A 22,761-nucleotide genomic window follows, 5' to 3' on the forward strand; every position below is an offset into this window, starting at 1 on the left:
CTTGATGACAGTAGTAAATTAACATTATCAATATTGTTTGAAATACGGGTTGAGCTAAAGTTTGCATTAGAACTGTTGGCAAAGTGGTCTCTTCATAAAACAGCAAAATTTTATGTAAACAAAAGAACTTCTCTATGCAAGGGAGACATGTCTTGGAAGATAAAGTGCAAGTGATTCTCGAGATGTGTGACACACAAAGTGCCAATAAAATCGGCTGAGGTGAAATGGTAAATTCTTATGCAGATAAATTGGCTAAGAGATGTGGCATAAGTGTGATAAGCACCTGAGCTTGATCAAATGGTTTTGGCACAAAAATTGTAAGGTGCAGACAATTAGGTGGTGGTAGATATAGAAAGGGAGAATTACAACCAGTGGCAAGTGAAAATTACATTTCACAGGGTTAAGGAAAAACTGCATTTAAAACTTTAAAAATTAGGAGTATATACCTTCTATTTTGGGTACACTGATAAAAACAATTGCAATTTGCTTCCTTAAAAGTTCGAATTATGTTGTGCATGTAAAATCAACTCAATACAACCAGTGTTCACAGGACTAACTTCATTTTTTTATTTCCAGATATGCTGATGGTCAAGAGAACTTCTAAATGAACGACCCTCTATGTGATATGGGAATCTGGAATACCTTTTCCTGGGTGAGCTCTCAAACCCTGATGTGTTGCTTTTAGTAAAATTGCCCTTCTTGTAAAGAATGCACTTCTTGAAACTGATGTGGTTCTAAAGTGTGATTATTATTTTAAAACTGATGTGGTTGTAAAGTACATTTATAGTTTCACAAAGCTACTTATCAAGTACACTTGATCTATCACTCTGAAAATTCAAGGGATAAAGAAACAACAAAGGAAAATTTACTACCTATATTAGCAAGATACACAGATTCCTTCTCCAAAAGCAAAGGTTATTTATATATATCTACTTGTGCTTTATAATACACTGGAAAATGGAAATGCACTGAAAAAAATTTTCAATAACAAAATGCATATATCCCTGTTTAGTAGTGCTTCGTCAATATACTTTACATGAAACAGAAACACACTACTTTCTTTTATCTAAGCAATCAATATAGAAAAGTAAGATTCAAATTGTTTTTCTCGTTCATAGAACGGAAATCTTTTAAAAAATAAATAGTCGTAACAATTAAGCAAGTCAATTAAAATACAAATGCATTTTTATGGCATCTTTTGGATCCATATCACTTGCCCTATTAGAGTTAAAAAAACAAGAGCTCTTACTTGCATAGCACGTTAAGTATTATTAAAGGGCTCCTGCTGATTATGTAACTGCGACATGAAAAACCAATAATAAGGCAGAATCAAACATACAGAAGAAAAACCCAATAGTAAAACGTTTAAAAAACTTATAAGAGTTGCAATTGTGCACAACAAAATTTAAGTAAAAAAAAGAACACAGTCTTTAAATAATATAGTCTTTAAATAATAACATTTTTTGACACAACAGAGATTCCTTTACATGTTCCATTTACCTACTTATCTGCAGTTATCATCGTCTTAAGATTATGAGTTAAATGAACACATACTTCATTACTTTATTTTCAGACCAATATGAGATTACTGAGAGAGAATTGAGGTTCTTCACGTAGATCTTGGTTAGAAAATAACATGTCGACGCTTCTTCGACCAGCACGAGGGCCTTCCAAAGAAGACTTTGACTGGATCCCTTGCAGGGTCAACTGAAGAGAAGTTTCCTCTGATTCCCATGACTAGTTGTTGAGCTGGCTAATGTTATAATAATCACACAAGGCTGCTTGGTCGTCCTCACTGACAACTGAAGATTAGAAGCAGCACCTGATGCACCAGCGTAACAAAGGTAAGGAAAGGATTAAGGTAAGGTAAGGTAGTAGGGTCAGGTGAGATTAAGAATAGGGAGGATTGTTTTAAGGTTAAGGATAGGGATTAAGGTTTGTAATACCTTTGTGAACCTACGTTAATGGCTCTTGGCAGCTTCTTTAGCAGCTACGATGAGGGGGTGTAGACTCGACAGTGGTCTGGCCAGTTTTAAGAAGGGGTGCTGAAAGTATTGAGAAACTTTAGTAAATAATAAAAACTACACTCATGCCACCATGCCATATAAAAATATGAAAACATTAAGGATATGTTCCATAAATATACACACCATTTAAAGTTTACTTATGCCTAAAAGACCAAGTGCTGGTGACCGAATTCTCAATGCTTGCATTTCTAAGCACCCATATAATAAAGCTAAATTGCTAATTAACGTGGTAACTAAATCATTGCTCCTAAGCTTTCTGCTCAGTCCACCAGTGTTATAGTTCCTATCCCTGAACCACTTATTCGCAGTGGTTATGCCAGACTTTTCCACATCAATATTTCTTCGTCAGTTTTAACCAGACAATCATGTACCTTCACCAGGTGTTAATGTGAACACTTTTTTTTTTTTTAGAGCTGGTGGAATTTATTGTTGCTTTTTAAAAGGGTTGTATGGTTTTTCCATTACTTGGCTTGTGATTAACTAATTGCTGAGCTTGTCAAAATGATTTTAACTTAACTGGGGTAAATTATAACAAAATTTACTATGATTGTCTTGTGTTTTGTTCATGGATGGATGTGGCTGTAAATAGCATTTGAAGAGCTGCTAAGTCTGAAAGGTGGGTGGTTTTTGAATTCCAGCCCTTGGGCTATTATACTCAACCCACTACAACCATGCCTCAGCATGTGTCAAGGGTTCCCTGATTGGGGATCCAGTTCATACATGTCATCCTAAAGAACCTCTTGTCTTTTTTCCAGAGACGACTTGTGAAGTGTGTAATGACTGAATTGTTGAGCAATTGTACCTTCTCAAGTGCATAAGAGACCCTATGAAGCACACACCAAAGAATCCAGCAGTTGCATCATCAGAATCATCTGTCTACAGTTATGCTTCCATGTCTCCCAGTTGCCACTCACTGTCAATCATCACATGAAAATTTTCCTTGTATCATGCTGCCTCCTGAAAGCCCTGAGTCTACATCATGCAGAGGAGGAGGAGAGAATTCCTTGACCAAACACTCTGCCTACCTTGGAAAGTTTACCACACCAGGAAACTAACTCCTCCACCCTCTTCCTCTCACCCAGGGGTGAGATACTCTCATTTCTGCTCCTTCAAGTGTAGCTGTGTTCATGTTTGTACCATCAACTAGACTGGTTCCTCCACTGTCACCTCTTGTTCTGCTACTAGTAGTGCGTATCCAGATCAAGGGGTGTGCGTTCAACTCACAGGTATCTTCATTGAGCATCCAGCAACAGACTGTAAGGTAAGGTGTTTTACCACCTTTACTACTCAAACCCTCTCCTGTGACACCAGAATCCTTGCCCACACAGCAAATTTAACCAACAGCTGAGAATCCTCCTGTCCAATTGATTAGTGCTACACGGAGTGCAGCTTGTGCCTTGTGTTCCTAACTCACTGGAATTAAATGCTGTGGCCACTGCTGTTAATGCTGTATACAAACCACCATAAGGAAAACGAGCCATGAACTACAGTACTGTTGCACTTTGTCCCCAGACGTCTGAGGGAGAGAGGCTGTGAGAGGGATCAATCCTCAAGGAGTATCATTGGCTGCAGAAGCAATTCTCTGTGGCCAAAAAGATAAGACACTGCAGATCCAGATTGTTTTACAACAGACTTCAGTGAATTCCATGGACAATTCCCGATCCTAAGACCTACACAATTATCAAGCAATATGAAGAAAAATTGCCTTTAGTGCACTCTTCCAGCTACCTACTAAGGGTGAATTGGACCACTGCTGCTGCTACTAATTATTATTGCTAAGCTGTAACCCCATTTGGAGAAGCAAAATACTAATCAACCACATGGGCTCCAGTGGGGAATAGTTACCCATACAGAAACTTACAGGAGCACAAGTGTAAACATCAATGAAGGTTCAGCAGAGGTCCAACAACAGAGCTTTACATGTACTCTTAAATATCTGCAGTTCTAATTCAATCACATGAACTAGCTGCAGTTTCAATTCAGTCACATGAACTAGTAAGAAGATACCATGATTAAGTTACTTCTGGAAGTCAGTGTACACCGAGTCCAAACCACAAAAACAAAAAGGGCAAGACTACTGAGATTACCCGCATACTGTATCTCCCAACTCCTCACTGCCTCTAACCAACAAGACAGAAGTGGCTCTTCACTGAACTAAGCAGTCATGATGGAAATTTCAATGAAGTGCCAGTGGAAAAACCTTAAGGTGGCTTACGATGAGGTCTCATCCGTGGAATTTTAATCTCCACACCCTGTTCCACCATCCCACCACTTAAGGAAAACTATTGTGGGAACTACACTGTGCTGATGATGAATCTAGGATGGGATAAGATTTTCATTAGGCCAAATTGGTGAATAACATCCTTAAAAATGTGGTATCAAGGATGCAGGGGCATGAGCCAACTAGAGGCTATTATCACCCTATGGCAAGCACAAATCTCTTTGCAGCTGGACTATGGAGGTTCTAAAAGATCCAGGACTAAGAATCTTGACCTACAAACCAGCAATTGCTAAAAAAAGGTCACAGCTTCAGATGTTCCTGCCTCTTTCTCACCCTGTTCAGTTATGATGTCCAAGCTTCAGATGTGCTATATTTCTTGCCACAGAAGCAATCAGGAAAGTTTTCACAGTGACCGTGGAGTTCTGAAGCTAGTTACTTGAGAAGAATGCCTTGGAAGGGGTCTGAAGACATATCCACATCATTTGAAGATGTATGCAGTCAACTAATTATGGAAAGGGTTGAGTTCATCAGATCTACAGTAGGGCAAAGAGGCACTACCTGGTGTCACTAGACCTTCAGGGAGCCTATTTCACACTGCCATTACACATACTGGATTCACTTCTTAGGAACGACAATCTTATGGGAACTAATGTAGGTGATCGACAATAAAAAGCCTTAGGCTAATTTGCTCAAGTGTACAATTACAATTAATAGTGCATTTTCAGGTAAAATACATTAAAGGTCCATGTGTAACCAAATAAATTTTACTTGATATTCCATTTTAATTCATACTTGTAGATAACCTCCAGCCATATGACACATACCTTCAGGAGACAATTGGCTGTAGATCGCTTCTCCACTTCCACTTCTAAACACTGATCAAGAAAATCTTGAAAAACGTGAGAAAGCTTCTCCCGCTCCTTAATTTCTGGCTTTCCATTTGTTGCAATAAGGTACAGTGCTCTTAGGGGGTTTTCATTTAAATACGGTGGCTCCCCTGAAAAGAAAAAAAAAAAATGTTAGCAAGCAATAACAAAGTTCTCAGCATGCATCCATATTCTGCAAACTAATATAAAAAGTCAAATGCTGTATAGAGACATTAAACATTATGCTAAGATAATTTATAGGTAAACTTGCAATCTAGTTCAACTTTTTATAGCACTACATTTACAACCTTTACATCATCGGTGGGGAGTGTATGGTACTGTAAAGTAAAGATTGCTTGCATAAACTCAAAGCACACTACTGTATCTGAGCCACAATGAATATTAATGAAGTGATGATTACCATACCTTCAATCATTTCTATGGCCATAATTCCAAGAGACCATATATCTACTTTAGGGCCATACTGTTTTCTTGTTACAACTTCTGGTGCCATCCAATATGGAGTGCCAACCATTGTCGTTCTTTTGTTTTGTTCAGGGGAAATCTGAGCACAGAACCCAAAGTCGGCTGAAAAGAAAAACGACCAATTATCAGTAAACCACACTGGACAAGACAGTAACTATTAGGTCCAGGAATGACCAAAAGAGACTGCATTACGAATGACCACCATACTCATAGTTGGGGACTTTGCCTCTCATATTTTCGCCCTATGGCAAAGACTTCCCTTTTATGATGTACAACAACTCTGCCAAGGTTCCTGCTTTTCACAGAAAATGCCCAATACTTAAGGCGCCCCACTATCGTAGAACTACTCTGCCAGGGTCTATGCTTTTCACAGAAAATGCACAATACTTAAGGTCCCCCACTATCATTCTAATTACTTATGTCAATCTGAGATTTAACAATAAGGCAAAGCATACAAGGAGAGGAATGAATACAGTTAACTGTAGGTAAAGACTTAAAGATGGCAACAAGCAGTTTATGCTTGTTATTTGGGTACTCCTCAAACTTCAACTGCACTTACATTTTACTTTTGGAAAAAAAAAAAAAAGGCAATAACAATTTTGTTTCATAACTAGTTCTATGTTACCTTGCTGATTTTGTAAAAGAATATTTATTATTTATGGAAAAACCAGCATTTTTATTGCTTTTAACTTATATATTTTGCACACTTTTTCTTTAAAGGCCTTCTGCACTAAGGTTGCTATTGTGAGAAATTTGAAACTGCAAAAGGGTTGCTGTTGTAAGAAATTTGAAATAAAGTCACTGCAAAGGATTTGCAGTGAAAACTGGAGCAGGGTCAAATTGTTGGACAGCTGATTGGGAAAACCTTATAAGAATGGATGAAAAGTGAATGCAGGGAACCATCAATATAATATAACAGGCATACTGTACGTTCTTAAAGTGGAAGCATTTTTAATAAATTATATTTACCTTCCTTACATAAACCACCTTTCTAAAGTTTTGTCCCAATGCTGGGTGACCACCCAAGGTATTGAAGATATTTTTTAATTAGATCTTCATGTTTCTATAAATAATACAGCAATATCCAAGTCAACAAAAAAACATTTTTGTGGTGTCTACTAGCATAAGTACTTACTTAATTTCACACTGCCATCCATTCCAAGAAGGATGTTATCAGACTTGATGTCCCTATGTATAACGTGATTAACGTGAAGAAATTCTAATGCCTGAAGAACTTCCCTGAAATGAAAGCGAAATGAATCAAAATAAAACTCAATATGAAAATGTATCCTTACAACAAAGCACAAGACCTTCAAGAAGCCCTACATTTCAGAAAGAAAATTATAAAATTAGATGATAATCCACAACATACAGATTATTTAGTAGGAAACACTTGAATTTCACAAAAAATCTGATTCATAAGGTAAAGAGAGCATTTAATAACACCATAAATGGAAAAACAAACTGACTCTAGTAATATTGGAGATTCAAAGTTTTTTCTCACAATCTTGTTAATCAAAACATGACTACATTTTTGTCATAAATGTTTCCAGGTTTACCATTCTTTTCCTCCGAGACAGAAGATGACACTCTCCTCAAATGCATCTTCTTGGTATACAAGAAGTCTCTAACACTAACCTCACTTTTCATGTGCAATATAATCATAATCAATGGGATTTGTAGAAAAAATATGTCGTTTCATCACAACCCAATCATGTTAATGCCTCAACCACTATTCAAGTGGGAGGCCAAGGTGTTGAATGCTTCAGTGTTAATATATTCCTGCATGCTCCATGGACTCCAAAGAGTTATACAAAAAAACCACCTGGCAGCTTAAAGGGTTGCACAAAGATCCTGCTTCATCGTTTAATAAGTGCATTGAAATGAAAAAGGGCTAAAGTAAATGACAGTTAATTAAAAAATGAAATAGTAAGCCTCCCTTATGTAGCAAACCTCTGCAGTGTAAACACTGAAGGAATGAGAATAAGCTGCTAACAGTACTATAGGTTCTTGAAAAGTAGGTTACTGGTTTAGAGAAACAAATGGCTCCAGAAGGCACATGCTTGGAGAGGCTACTTTCTTCTGTCTGAGAGACAAGAGACTGGTGAACTTAAGAACATTAATTAATGTGGTCAAGATTCAAAATCATAAAACTATTTATACTGAGTTTTCATTACTTACCTACAAACAGCTGCAATCTGTCCCTCATCCATACATGTCTCGGTCACAACATCAGTGAGTGAACCACCAGGAAGATACTCCATTACGACCTGTTGACAAATGGTTACAATAAGAGACCAGGTACGAATATATCAAATACAAAAGGTGCATCCAGTTCTAATAATAACATAGCAGCCATTTTAACAGAACAACAATTCTCAACCACAGACATTACAAAATCACTGAGAACCTTGTCATGACACAATGAATAAAAAATAAAGAAAAACGGGCAATTGGTATGCAACTTACCCATAACTCTTCACTGACGAGGTAGGAATCTAAGTAGTTAACTACATTAGGGTGCTTATTTTCTCGCATTACCATAATTTCATTTATAATCAGTTCCTTCTTCGGTTGCTGAGAGAGATTCATTTGTTTGATGGCAACTTCCACTCCCGTCGCCGTCTCAATTGCCGTGTAAACTGTGCCTGAGGCTCTAGAAAGATTATAAATAAATATATATTACTATGTAAATATCCTAACTAAAATTTACAATAATCATAAAAGAATATCCCTTAGATGGCATTCCTAAGCATGAATGCCAACTTAACATAATATATTTTGAAGTTTCAAAGCCCAAAACTAACCAACAAATCTGGCAATTGGAACAATAAATCTTGAAGCTATAAAGATCACCAAGAGTCTCAACAGGTTTTCATTTTACATCTGAAACAACACAATTGCCCTTCAAATAGTTACTGTGCTTACACAGGTATTATCCTACTTACGATGGGGTTAGGTTTGTTGGAAATAACGTATCTCGAATATAGCCTAGCCTACACTAAGGTATTCACAGTACCATCTATGCATATATGGTAGCCTAGCCTACACTATAAAGTATACTCTACACATATACGGTATAGTAATTATTAATATTAGCTAATTCTGGAGGTTCATGCATATTGACTTATGATAATTCGATACAGAGAGAAATTGAATAACAAACAAGAATTAGCTTAGCCTATACTACGGTGTATCGTATGCATATACAGTAGCCTAGCCTACATTATATTGTACTCTATATTGACATATTAATATATTATACTACCATCAACATAACAAATATGCATCTTTTCCATGGACCTTTTAAAAAGTCATGCTTTACTTCACTGTATGCAATACTATTGTACATCATATTGCTTTTGTATTATAAACTGCACTCAATGTTTTGGTTTGGAAATCGATTATGCAATAAGTTTATTTTGCCGTACTTTCCTTGCTTCTAGTAAGTGTAAATGAATTACTAGATACTTTATTTATATGGGACAAGGTTACTTTTCGTTATACGAAGTGTTTTTAAGTCGAAGTGTAACTTGAATACGTCTCGTTGTGAAATTAATTCAGCTATTTTTTCGTCAATAGATGACGTTGGCAGCATGTTTGTTCTGTGCAAAAAAAAAATCAAGATTCCGTTCACTATTTTCACTTGCTTTCATCATAATACGGGATTTACATATTCATCTTTTATCGGCATGAAAACAGCAGTAATGAGTGTTCTTTTTATGACCAATAGTTTTGATTAAAATACTTTTCTCTCTAATTTTATTTACGGTCGGGTTTCATCCATGTTGCCAATGCACAATAATCTACAGTCATTAGCAGCTTGAACACTGTTTTCTCAGCTTCAGCTACAACTTGCAGCTTAAATTTAGCAGTATATTTCCTTGCCGATCTTTTCTCCATAGCAAATAAGGGTATAATGTAAATATATATCAGTCCTATTCTACTTAACGTCATTTGTAACATAACTACGGTAACTATTTACTATTGTACGACGGTTGAAATGCAAGCAAAACAGCTGTTGTTATCCGATTCAGTTATTAGCAAAACAGCAGTTTCTCGTTCAGTTGTTTATGGCTGTACACATTCACGCAAGAGTATAACATTACTAACAATATTTTTATCATACTCTTTTACTTTTCTAACTAGAAGATGAGATAAAGAGATGGAGGAAAATTAATTGGTCTATTGTAATTTGGTCTCTCACTCTGTCTGATTGTACACTGCTGCCTGTGCCCATGCGAAATTTAAAAATATTTTCTAACTATATTGTCGTATCAGTATTAATTGCTAACCCCAACGCAAAATCGAATTATCATAACTCAAGCACTACCTGTATATAAAGAAGTTCAATTACCTGCTGTACATTATGACGATTTACAGTAAAACCTACAAAGTTAGTTAGTTATAAATGATTTGTTTAACCAGACCTCTGACCTCTTTTAGGGTTCTTCTCGGGCTGGGAAAAAAACCTACAAAGGAACATGGCAGATTTTTCTCTAGGTAATTTGTATGAAAAAAATGTAAAACTGCTGCAAAAAACTCAAATTCCAAGAATAAATTATCAGTTACTCAATTTAAATTTATACTCCTCCACTAACATTTTCTCAAGTGTCACACAAGACGGGATAAATCAGTCATCATAAAGGACTTCTAAAATCGTAAACACTAAGCAGTCAAATTTAAGAAAACACCACTTACCCCTGTCCTATTTTTTCCATTTTAGTATACTTTCTATTGGGGTCACCGACTGAGACTATAACTCTAAGTTTTTCTAAAATTTCTTCATCGCTCATCTTCTTCTTCTTCTGCTTTTCGGCTGTTCTTTCTAAGGCAGTGCTTCCACTGGAAAATGAGGTGAAAACCAGATAAGTAAGTCATGCGGCATCTCCCAAGATTGCTCCATAAAATAATCCACAGATAATTAAAGCAGCATCTTAAAAACAAACACACGAGTGGTCCAAACCTTGTGTTTATGGCATTTGTAGAGTTGGCACCCGCAGGCGGAGGTATGGTTGTAGGTGCTGGCACTGGGGTAATACTGGCAGCTTGAGGATTACGATTACTATCTAAGGCAGCCCCATTGGCATTGGCTTCATCTTCTACGGGTTTTGTATAAATGGATTTGGTACGTTCGGGCCTTGTAGCTATAGGAGGAGGCGGAGGTTCCTCCTCCTCTTCGTCGGGAACCTGGAAAAAAAAGTCCCGTTGCAACCATATTAAGAGTCCCCATGACAATGTGACATATTGCAAAGGTATTCATATATTGCGCTAAACATCCATCTTGTGACCATTTGAGATTGGTTACTGATCTAAAGAATGCTTACAATTTAACAACAAGACCGTGACTCATTCTTTCATGAATACAAAAATCCAAATAGCCCTTACAATCACTGGGGCCTTTTCAAAAACACCGACTTACACTAACTTCTGAACATGTTTCAGGAGTTGAAGGTGACCCTGAGGAGGCATCAGAAATCTTATGAGGAGAAGGCGTTGCCGGATACCCGGAAATGTTCACACCTCCCTGATAACTTGGTCTCGGGGAAGGGTCTGAAAATGTCAAACATCTGCATTTGGCTCATTCTGATGTGAAAACAGATACCTCATATGCATGGATTTATATTTATAAATGCACAGAGAAAAATATAGATTTATATTTATAAATGCACAGAGAAAAATTTTAATTCTGTCTGTGCTACAAGTGTGTAAGTTTTCAAATTTAAAAGATATGCTATCATATACAAAATTTATATTGAAAAACTATTTTACCCTGGACAAGAATCCTTTCTTTTCTATCAGTACCCAAAAAGTACTTAATGCTTTAAACTTGAAAGTTATTGAAAATAAAACAAAGTGAATTTTCATACATAAACAATCGTAATCCCAACTAATACTCATTACTCAAGATGTACAGTGCACAAGTGAAACCTTGAGTACAGTGCACAAGTGAAACCTTGAGTACAGTGCACAAGTGAAACAACTCTACAGTACAAACAATGTCAAAACACCAGTGCTGTGATAGCTCTATCTACAGCAATCTCTGTGATCATTACTCAATTTGTGCATCTGATGTGTTCATTAACTGTGCTACATGTAAAACTCTGCAAAGTACAAAACTATCCCGTGCATCTTTTGTGACTGTGTACACGAATACACAAACAATTGTGATCAATAAATGGATCTGTAGCTTTCAATGTACTGTACTCAAATACCTATATCCCCTTGTGCTTTGTGATAAGTGTACAAACAAAGTTTCTCCTCAAATGTAGACCAATATTTTAGATCTTTACCTGGTGTTTATGTAGTGTTTACAGTGTTCATTAAAATCTAATTATGATAAAAACCTACGCCTGGCTAAGACTGAAAACTTTACCTGAAATGGTACCATATCTGTTAAAGGCTACTTTGTTTTTCAAAGAAAATTACTGTCTTCAAGTGATATAATTAAATATTTTTTCTGTGACTTTCCAAAAATTTATTAATACAATACATTTAATAATTAAATAAAACATATCAGCAAAACCCTGTGATCACTTTGCTCTTGAATAATGATCATTTTTACTGGATGACATCTATTTCTCTTGTGATCTACGCTTCAGTAATCTGGATAATTACCGGCTGTTGCTGTAAAACGGACCTAATTTCTAAGAAAAAGTTCCACAAAATGTCTGCCTCATAGTCACTATAAAACAATGAACAGGAGCTAGTTAAACTGACTTGTTACCCTATAGGAAACATGTGAACCAAAGTGGTCAGTCACTTGTAACGTTTTCCATCTTGTGTGTAAGCAGTAACTGTTATGGAATGTTCTTTGATAAATGTTACTACAATTTCTTAATATTTTCTTCTTTCCCCTAATACTTCAAATTATCAAAACAACGTGGTAAATGTACAAAAAGTCAAACCACACACCACACAAACAATTTGAAAAGTCTACTCACAACCATTAATGAACCTCATAGAAAACACATCCCGTCTACTCAAAATAGATGTCACCCACATGGATGCTGGCTCGCTTATGACAATTCCTAGTTGCGTACACAGACACATTGAAGCACTTAAAATCATCTGCTAGCTAAATACATGGTTTACATATTACAAAACTACAACTGATTTCATTCCTAATATGATTAAGCAAATTTGACTTGTAAAACTATAATTTGTGTACTTTACACTATAATTTGTGTACTTTACAAACTACTAAAAAAAATCCTAAGAATTATCGAAAGTTAAATCAAGAGGAACTTCTGACAGGTTAAGGTTATATTTATATTTAACAAGGAAAACTACATGCAAACCAGTGCTCAGGATCAAGTACTTTCACAGCATTACTACTGAATTCACTAACTACTCACTGCTTGTAATGTACCTCTTGAAAATAAGAGAAGTAAAGCGGGGACAATAAAACGGAATTCATTTACTGGGCTGAAATAAAGCATAATCATGCAACTTTTCACTAAATTCTTTGGTAACTGTTACAATCTGCAAATACTTAGGGATGTTGCAAAAAGAACACTAGTCACGACAGGCTGAAATACACAACTAACGAAACCATTATTCATAATTAAGATACAGACGGCACCACAGTATAATACTTACCAACAGTTTTTGCTACAGTCATGAACTTTGAAGTCTGATGTTCCTTCGTAGAGGCATCGTAATAATTAAGGACATCTAACACAGCCTGGGGATTATTTTTCTGCTCCTGTTTACTTATATTGGAGATGGATAATAACTTTGTCCATGAATCTGGCATTCCCTGGAAGAGAAAAATGCAAATATAACAAATCAATAAGTAGGCAATGATAATGGAAATAGATTTAAAACATCACAGGTAGGTCAACACTTTCATCCTATGCTACAAGAAACAGGCACTGAACCAAAAAAATTTTGTGTCTTAAAGATATGAACCTGGGAACAACATTCCTCAACAAATGCTGCTATTTTTTTAACAGAGATAACTAACAATTAACTTCAAGAGAGGGAATAAACAAACAAGATAAAAAAAAAAATTTCACTGAGATGACCTTGGCTCAATTCATGACCAGTATTTACGTTTGCACCCGTAATCACGATACTGTTCTCAAAAGCACAGCACAATATAAATTAACATCCCAATCCATTCACCACCACTAAATACACTATCTCCCAGGATTAAAATCAAACTAAAAGAAAACCACGAGGGGAAGATAAAAAAAAATAAAAAAAGGATTCAAGAATGCTTTATCTGCTGCTAGGGGAGAAAGTGTACCATTTCAAGACTCTAGGCCCCAAAGAGGGTACCACTTACAGCGTGCCTTGCATGGCAAACTGTGGAGGTATGAAGGGTTCTCTGTAGACTCACTTCAACCCAAGCTGCATTGCTTTCTGCAAACCCTATGAATGCAGAAATAACTCAGTAGTCCTGTTACACTAACTTATAAAGAGCAATCACAGAGAGAAGGTCCCCTAACAGTAGGATGGCCCTTGACTAGCTGCTACTAGTCCACATCACTAACTCTAACAGGACTCAGCCAAAGGATATGCTTTTAAATGGAAGGTGATTACTGGAAGGGTTAACTGAACAGCCAAGTATGACGAGAGCCAAGAGAACATGAATACTGAAGGGCAGAAACCAATGCAGCTACGGACAGAAGGATGAGGCAAAGAACCATAACACCTTCTAGAGTGCTATGCGCAAGGCACTTTGCAACCTTGTTGTAACCACCTACGATTGCTAATAGTGTACATGAGTTTCAGGGTATTAAATAATACTTATGTAGTAAGTCTATAAAAGATAACTATTATCCAAACGAAGTAAGATCCCAGTTAAGTTAAGTATACCTTAGGTTAACCAGACCACTGAGCTGTAAGATCCTAGTACACAGCACCCTTTAAATAGCTGGGGTGCAAAGAATCCCATACAAAATAAAATCTATGACAAAGAAAGCTCTGCAAAAGTGAATGTAGTGAATATTAATAAATACAGTGTGTACTATGAAAGACTAAGGAGGTGGTGGAGATGCTTGTGAGACGATAAAGTGAACATAAATTGTGCACACTCTAAGAAATTAAAAATGGCAGTGGCACAAATAGAATTTCTGGTGGAGAGGAGGCTGGATAAGACAAAATGGAGTTGGCATAGTTGTCCAAAATGAACCAGTGGAAGATAAGAATTGACACAAATAAATCCCAGGATATAAAAGATTACAATCATCCTACGAAAGACATTACAAACAGGGAGACAAAGAAAAACAGGAATTTGGCAAAATGTTAACAGCTGCACTGCCAGAAGTGGGTATTTGGGAGCACTAAAGATGTAAACTGGGACTTGGGAACAAGAGGCCTAAATGGGTACTTGGAAATGAAATTAATTTTGAGAATGCTGTAAGGGGATACGATCTTCGGGGGAGATGCCGTAAGGGAGGGAGGTTACTGTGACGTAATTCAGCCTGAGCCAAGGATTAAGATGCTGAACACAATATTAATAATTATTATTACAGTATTATCATTATCTATTATTACTACTGTACTATTAATAATGAGCAAACATTTGCATGGAACTCACCTCAAAAACTAATAATGTATCTTGCAAAGCTAGTTTCCACTGAATGAATAGCCCATATGTAAATATATTATATATACACAAAATTAACACTATGAGACCGAAACTAAAGTGAAGCTGTATGGAGCTTAACCAACTTCCTCCAACCTACGAGTATCAAATGAATGAATGGCTCCCTTAAGCATTACTGCTTAAAGGTAGTGCTCAACTTGGTCATAATTGTTGTTGCTCTTCCACACCAACAACCATGACACTTCTCTAGTGTGCATGACTAGGCAAGATCTATGAACACAGCAATAACAGATCAAGACAACTTGTGACTGAGGCCTCTGTAGTTTCTGGTTGTACAGATTTAAAATCCTTCTCTGCCCAATAAAAAGGACAATAATACTGTAATGCCTCATGCCTTACAAATGGTAACAGAACTTCAAACAACTTCAACAACCAACAGACTCTTCTTTGTCCCAGAGGCTTGTGCTTTCAAGAACTAGGAACCTAGGGAGCCCAATATCAAGCTCAAAAAATGCACTACAGTAGAGGGCAGTCTGGACAATATGAAGCAAAGTACTAAATTTTCTTCTTATGAAAGCAACCTAAATCAAGACCAAAAAAAAAAAAAAACCCTTAACAATCATTTCTTAATATGGTGCACTGTGCACAAGTTATAATAAGCGGATACAAGAAGGACAAATAGGACATGGGCTCCAACTGATCACAGGAAGGATTCCACAGTGTATGCACTTAAAAATGGGTATGCATTTCATAATGAGAATAAAATACCATGGAAAATTTATGAAAACTTGAATAACATTCTTCCAAGATTTAAATCTTTATGGCTATCAAATAGGGAAGAAAAATAAGATTCCGTGTCAAGAGTTCTGAATACTTGTTTCATAACAACACCTGAATAAGATGTATCAGAGACAATAACCCTCATGGAAAATTCATCCTCACTAGGTAATCACAGCTGGCATCCCACAAAACTAAAAAGTTTACCTGTGTGGAAAGGTCTTTCTCTGACAGCAACAGATAAAGCATTCTGTAAATTATTAGGACTTTTATTCACTTGCAAACAGCAAATACTCCCCTAAAACATCTAGGCAACGAAGGAAGGTAAAATGGATATTGCTACAAAAACATTAACACATACAACGTGTAAGTTCCAAGGGCAAAAATTATCTGGGAAAGCTCCCTGTGAACAAGTACTTCAGTTAACGATCACCACACAGCTTATTTGCATTCCCAAAAGCCTCAGCATCAGTTGACACTAAGTAAGGTTTATGTAAAAGAGAGGGAAAAAATACTATGACTTGTTGCAGCAACATCTGAATATAAAATCAAATCCTTGAGGAAATATTTTTTCATGTCCAGTATTAAAACATTTAAAGTACATGACCATGTGGCTTCACGACTACCAAAAACTATAACGTTACAAAAAGACTATTCTCCATAAATGTTCCTGGATTTCTACTTAAATATCAACCATCAATAGCATTCAAGGAGGAAGGCTAACTGTGATGCACTAAGAAAAGTGAATTGTACTGAGAATCAGACTAAAACTATAAAAAGTTTTGCCAGACATATATGTAAAATCAAAACATTTGCTACACTACATCAAAATGTAACTCCTCCACACAACACACTAATAGACTCCACCATTCATATAAAACAGAAACTGCACTACGGGTGAAAAATCGTTTACACAAAATGGACTCGAATGCACGCTTTCTCTTCATCCTAACAGTGAACAAAGAGCATGAAACATGCTTTATTGTATAGAACCACTTGCAACCAACACAGATGAAAATGGTACACTACAGAACTATTCATCAATCTAGAAAACTGATATATGGCAAAAAACAACAATTCAGTAGAAGGATAAAACTCACAGTTAAATATGTCTTAGGGATGCCCATACAAATGGAAGATAAAAAAAAAGGAAAAACAAGAATAAATGAGGGCATAACTAAAGCATATCGAAACATGAATGAGGACTTTGCATATATACAGGATGATTTCGACATTATTGTTATTATTGCTTCTATTTCCCAGACAGGTTTTCACCTTTATGGAGTTCGATGTGAAATGAGTTTTTTCACAGTCTTGTGTGTACTTTCTGCCCAACTTCCCAACTGGTCCAAGCTTTAAACTATGCCCTTCTCTGTACTTTAAGCCTTCCTAATAGTTCACTGGCAGTTATTTTCAAAGCTATACTTTCAAACAAACTGCTTCAGGCTCCTTCCTCATTAAATGTCCAAGCCATCTCAACTGTTGTATGCAGGAATGTTTGAAATAAAGAATGCCCTCAACTTTCAACTTACAAGGGGTCTGGTGCATATTCAGATTCCTTACAAAAAATGTTGTGATACATCATATTAACGCATATGTGCCTATATATCCATAACCTACGTACACCATTGCACACTATATGCTTTTTATCATTTCTAGACATTAATATCATAACACCTTAAAGAATGTGAATGCTATGCAAAAAATTATTTAGATTTTTAAGAAACAATAATAAAAATATGTATAAACTCAGTACTGCTATATAAGAAATTATAAATTAACTCTCTTCCTTCCTTTAGCCGAAGCTTCAACTACACAATGAAGAATTTCAGTATGATATACAATTTTGCCATTTCCCATCTCTACATCACTGGAGTTTCAATTTTGTAACTGAATTTAACTGAGCATGTCTGGTATGTATAAGAATATATGATGTAATTTTTCTCCTCACTGCATGGAGCACAAATTCTGTAACGGAGAATTTAACGTAGGAAGCTTGGTATTTGCTCTTAAACAACAGCAACTGCATCTACGGTACTCTTTACTAAGGAAAGTCCTAGTTCCAGTTGGAAATTATGGTTACATAACAGAATGCTGCAAGGGGGAACATCCAGAAAAGTAGGTCATGTTACAGGAATACTTATTACTACTAGAAGGTAATAACACACATGACCACTACGCTTTTCCTTACTGAAATTAAATGTTTTTTTTAAACATTCTCTACATTTTCGGTGCGCTCAATGTGTGCATCAAATTCAGATTTCGTGATTCTGGATTTTTTATCATTTTCCAAGTGCATTTTCAAATTTACATAAGGAATGTCTAAGTTGAGGGCTGACTGTATTTATATACATCAACAAATATACATACATAAAACTGTGGCTGCAAATACAATTAAGAATAAACTGGATGAACAAAAGAGCCTTAAATTTGGGTAATACTTCTACCATTTTTGAAACGGTAATGGTTTTGGTAGTACAGGACCACTACTTAACACAATTTGTTTCTAAATTCCAGGCAATTACAGGACAAGATCTTACACAATAGAGAAATGTTCACCCTCTTTAAAACAGAAGTCACAAATTACGGTCACCCTCTCTGGATCATCAGTCTTGCCTTTGAAACCCTCCACCTTAAGGTCTCTCAAACCTAATATTAGTCCTTCGTTAGCTGACGAGACAACCAACATTCTGGGCAAAGCATAGCTGATTCACAGAACTGTTATAGCCAAACAGACCTTGTTTGATATTCTTGCAACTGATACCTGTCATTTTTGAGCCTTTCTCAACCAATTTATTTTCCATTCCCGTTACATCAAAAAAGGATCTTAACAGCACACAACGCTGAGGTGATCTGGATAAATTCTACCCAAATTTTCCAATAAAAAATTTCTATGGTCCTTTCAGCCACAGCAAGCATATTTGGTTTGTGTTTTCTAAATAACAAAACCAGCTCTTTGACAGATGACAATGGAGAGAAGAGAGATATGGACATCAATACTTTATGATCAACAATGTTGCTGTTAAACTTAAATTGTACTGTATATGCCATAATTACTGGATGAAAGGGCAGTATTTAGAACGGAAGCCTGGAATTTGGGTATGAGTAGACTATTCATGGCCACAACAAAGTGTCAAGGGAAAAGAGTGACAAGTTCTCTTCTCGTAATGAGCTTGTTAAAAAAGAAAAAATTGTCATATAATGAATATAAAATCCTCTAGTTAATGCATAGTTGTGACTAACCTTCAAAATGGTATGAGAGCATCAACATCACCCTTAAACCCAAACAAATCAGTCACAGACTTACTTAAATAAAACATCTAGGTAGCTGATCAAAACCTAGCATTAATGGCATTGCACCAGAATGTGCTTCATTGCCACTCCACCACTTCTAGAACTAGAAAGGGCAATCAGGGAATGCTAACATTTGCAAAAGCAACTCTTGGGAAGTATTTATATAATTTTCCAGTACACGTACGTAAAAGTATTCTATTCTGGACAATGTTCTACTAATCTTTAGGGTTTGTTCCTATGACTGGATCTACATTTCTAATAAAAATAACAAGCCTTTAAATTAGTAGTTACCAAATACACTCTACATCATCTATACTATTTTTTATGAATAATGTACTAGAATGCAATTAACACAATTATGTATATAGCCATTGTCATTAACATAAATAATATGAAAAACACCAACTAGCTGCCATTTCTTCTTTTACTTATCAGAGACAATTGCAACAGAAGGAATGAAGGAATCCTTGACCCAGAACTACACTAGGAGTCCTACCTAAATCAAATTTAATGTTCCCTGCTAACAGACAACCACACCAAAAGCAAATCCTGCTTCAGAAAGTACACCCTAACCAAGACTTGTTAAGATCTAAGTTTGTAATCATGTAGTCACTGGAGTGATGCAAAGACATTCTTACCGCCCACTCCTCCACCTTTTGACAAGTCCCAATAAAGACGATAAGACAGAATTGGACAGACACAGCAGGAGCAGAAAAAGCTATTCCTGAGCCTTTTAAACTAAAGGATACTGATTGAAGAGAATCCAAACCTGTGGAAACTAAATGACAAATTCTTTATTCTCAGATTTGCACTACAGGTCCAAAGCATGGACCAGGAATTTCAGTATTTTCTGTCCTTACAAACTTCAGGACAATCCAGGTGAGATGATGGATGGATTAACCTTACAGAAACATTTGAAAAAGCCATGCCATATAGTCTAGGAGCAACTACTTAAGGCCTAGTTTGGCTTGCTTTAAGAAATATCTCTCTCTTCAGTGCCCTCTCTTTCCCTAGGACAAGTGGTTAGGAAATGAATGGAGATGCATATAGAAGTGAACCTTCAGGATTGTTAAAGGTATGCAGTCTCATTTCTTTGGAACAAAACTACTACTCTTCAATTTAGCAAGAACCACCCTTCCTTTTTAGTAGACGTGAGCCAATAACTTTCCTTAAAAATAAACTATTCTCCTTTCTCTGCTGGTGTTGATACAACCAAAAATACGAATTTATTCGACTTCCTGGTGTCAAAATGACTAATGTTAGTTATTTTATCCTTCATTTGTAATTTGCATCTACACTGTCAAGGAAGCCTTAATAAGAATTTTCAAGCCTTAGTCAACACACCTTTAGACTAAGCTACTTTCCTGCATCTTATTCCTGCTTGTGCTTAGCAAGAGCAGGATATCAGAGAATTAGGCAGCTTACATACTGATTTTTCTGTTTGCAATGCTAGTCTATTTTTCTTTGACAAGCCATAAAACTCCAACCAATATTGTGGCCTCCAATACTACTAAAATTCAAAAAAGGGAAAAATTATGAAATGCTTCCGGGTGGTTAATATGGTACACTGTACTGTAACACCACACTTACATACACAGGAAAATTCTGCGTAAAAAACTGAAAAAATATGAGACGTGTCATAAAACGTGTACCAGCATATACTCTGCAATACCAGTAAACAGCATTTTTATTATCTATAAAGTAAAAAACCTTTAATTCCCTTAAAAAATGTTCAGAACTGGAAAATGATACAAAATTGGGAAGGGCAAAACCCAATCCTAGGCAATATCCTAACTGCAGGTATTCATGAATCCTAGACAATCCATTTTCTAACAACAAATAGAAGACTATCTATTGCTTGGTTAGCTGCCGGGTTTATGCATGCCCTGAGGCCTTCAATTCCACATGGGTAAAATCCTCATATCCTATGTAGCCTGGGCATGGCAGCAACTGAGCAGGGTTTGGAGGTGGGATGTCACATACATGACTGACAGACGGCTCCAGTTGGTCAATTCCGTCCGGTATGAGGAACAGGCCAAACCTGGAAATAAGGGCCTTATCATGCTCACTCCCAAAGTTGAACTAGTGTTCTTGATGCTCAGATGGGAATCAAAATCTAATGAAATCGAGTGACTTAACCATGAACCTCACGTTTGCTGCTCCTGTAGAAGATCCCCAGGCAGGTAGTCCATTGCAACTAAGGAGGCTCTAAACTAGTGGTAAAGAGTGTAGGTTGGAAAACAGTACTGTCCTTTGCTGCCTTGATGAAGCCTGGATTGTTAAATGATTCCTTGCATTTCTTCAATACAGGCAGAGTTAGTTGCAGAATCTATTCTGGAAGAGCACAGTGACAAAGGTCACCACACCATGAGAAACTGCCTATGTCTGCTATCCAATAAGAAGGTTAATCACTTAAGCAAGAAAATTAAGAGGGCAAAATATATGAAATATATAGAGTAAATAACAGTTACGGAAAATTAAAAAAAACAGCCTTGAATGTTTAAGAGGAGACTTGCTAACATGGCCCACACACACACACAAACAATGTGAGGTTCTTATCTACATATAACTGAAGATCCAAGGGTATGCATATGCCCTGCTGGAAACCACCCAGCAAGTTCTCTGGCTATTTAACAATGGGGTGTCTAGGATTCGTTAAGACCAGGAATTAGGTAATTATAAATGATGAGTTTGCATCAGAAACAATTTTATCTTTTCTACATGAGACCTGTCTCAGCACTTCATCCTCTTCATATTCAAACTCCACTGATAGGTTAGAGCATTATTTAAGTGTGCATAAAATCTAAATGCCACCTTGTGTATGATGTAAATAAGATTGAGCAGAGGTACAGTGTGCTGAAAGAAAGGGAAAAGGGTGATTCTTAGATAAACCCCAAGAGAAATGAAGCCATTATCAAGATAAGTGAATAACTGTAATAAATTAAGTACTGACATTATACAAACGAGTAAATTTTGAGACACTGTGAACTGTTTACAATATTACTTACCATCTTCTGCTAAAAAAAAAAAAGAAACTGGGCATACAATTCTATAGACTGTGCTATTGAAAATCTTCTAAATATTATTCAACAAGACAAATGAACACAATAACACTGATAGGAACAAAATGACACTGAAACATCATATATATATATATAAACATGTCATCACTACGCCAATACTGAGAATGAGTCATTGACAAATACAAGACGATACTGCTTAGAAAAAGTTGTCTATACACTAAAAGCATACACAATTTGATCAAACTGCTCCGTCTAGTCCCCCCACAAATAAATGTCTGACCTCTAAGGCAAACCCCATGTGACCTAAGAGCACTAGTAGACAGGAGAGCAAACTGCATGAACCATATGAGGAAGGAGTATACCTCCACAGTATATGACTGCTCTAATCCTAGCATCCTCACAAGGTCGCTTCCGTTAACGACAGCATCCAAATAACTGTGCTTTAAATGTAAACCTTGTGCAAAAGACTTGTACTAGTCATCACCATGTCAGCCTTATTTTGACACTG

At 36.4% G+C, this 22,761-nt stretch overlaps 1 protein-coding gene across 20 annotated transcripts in view; it reads right to left on the bottom strand.

Moving 5' to 3' along the window:
• Positions 1-859: 859 nt before the first annotated feature.
• Pak (serine/threonine-protein kinase PAK 3-like protein) overlaps positions 860-22,761 on the bottom strand; it is a 32,748-nt gene continuing 10,846 nt past the window's right edge. For 13 of the 20 annotated variants that reach the window (XM_067106015.1, XM_067106010.1, XM_067106014.1 and 10 more), the window contains 10 exons: positions 13,203-13,362; positions 11,023-11,153; positions 10,567-10,790; positions 10,302-10,445; positions 8,070-8,256; positions 7,782-7,870; positions 6,736-6,839; positions 5,541-5,702; positions 5,073-5,245; positions 860-2,045 (listed from right to left, as the gene is read on the bottom strand). In XM_067106015.1, the coding sequence (XP_066962116.1) occupies positions 1,962-2,045; positions 5,073-5,245; positions 5,541-5,702; positions 6,736-6,839; positions 7,782-7,870; positions 8,070-8,256; positions 10,302-10,445; positions 10,567-10,790; positions 11,023-11,153; positions 13,203-13,362 (1,458 nt within the window). In that variant the 3' untranslated portion in view covers positions 860-1,961. The remainder of the gene's footprint in view (positions 2,046-5,072; positions 5,246-5,540; positions 5,703-6,735; positions 6,840-7,781; positions 7,871-8,069; positions 8,257-10,301; positions 10,446-10,566; positions 10,791-11,022; positions 11,154-13,202; positions 13,363-22,761) is intronic. The other 7 variants (XM_067106024.1, XM_067106026.1, XM_067106023.1 and 4 more) reach the window with 1 other exon arrangement.

The sequence above is a fragment of the Macrobrachium rosenbergii genome, chromosome 6 (genome assembly GCF_040412425.1).
Source record: "Macrobrachium rosenbergii isolate ZJJX-2024 chromosome 6, ASM4041242v1, whole genome shotgun sequence".
NCBI lineage: Eukaryota > Metazoa > Arthropoda > Malacostraca > Decapoda > Palaemonidae > Macrobrachium > Macrobrachium rosenbergii.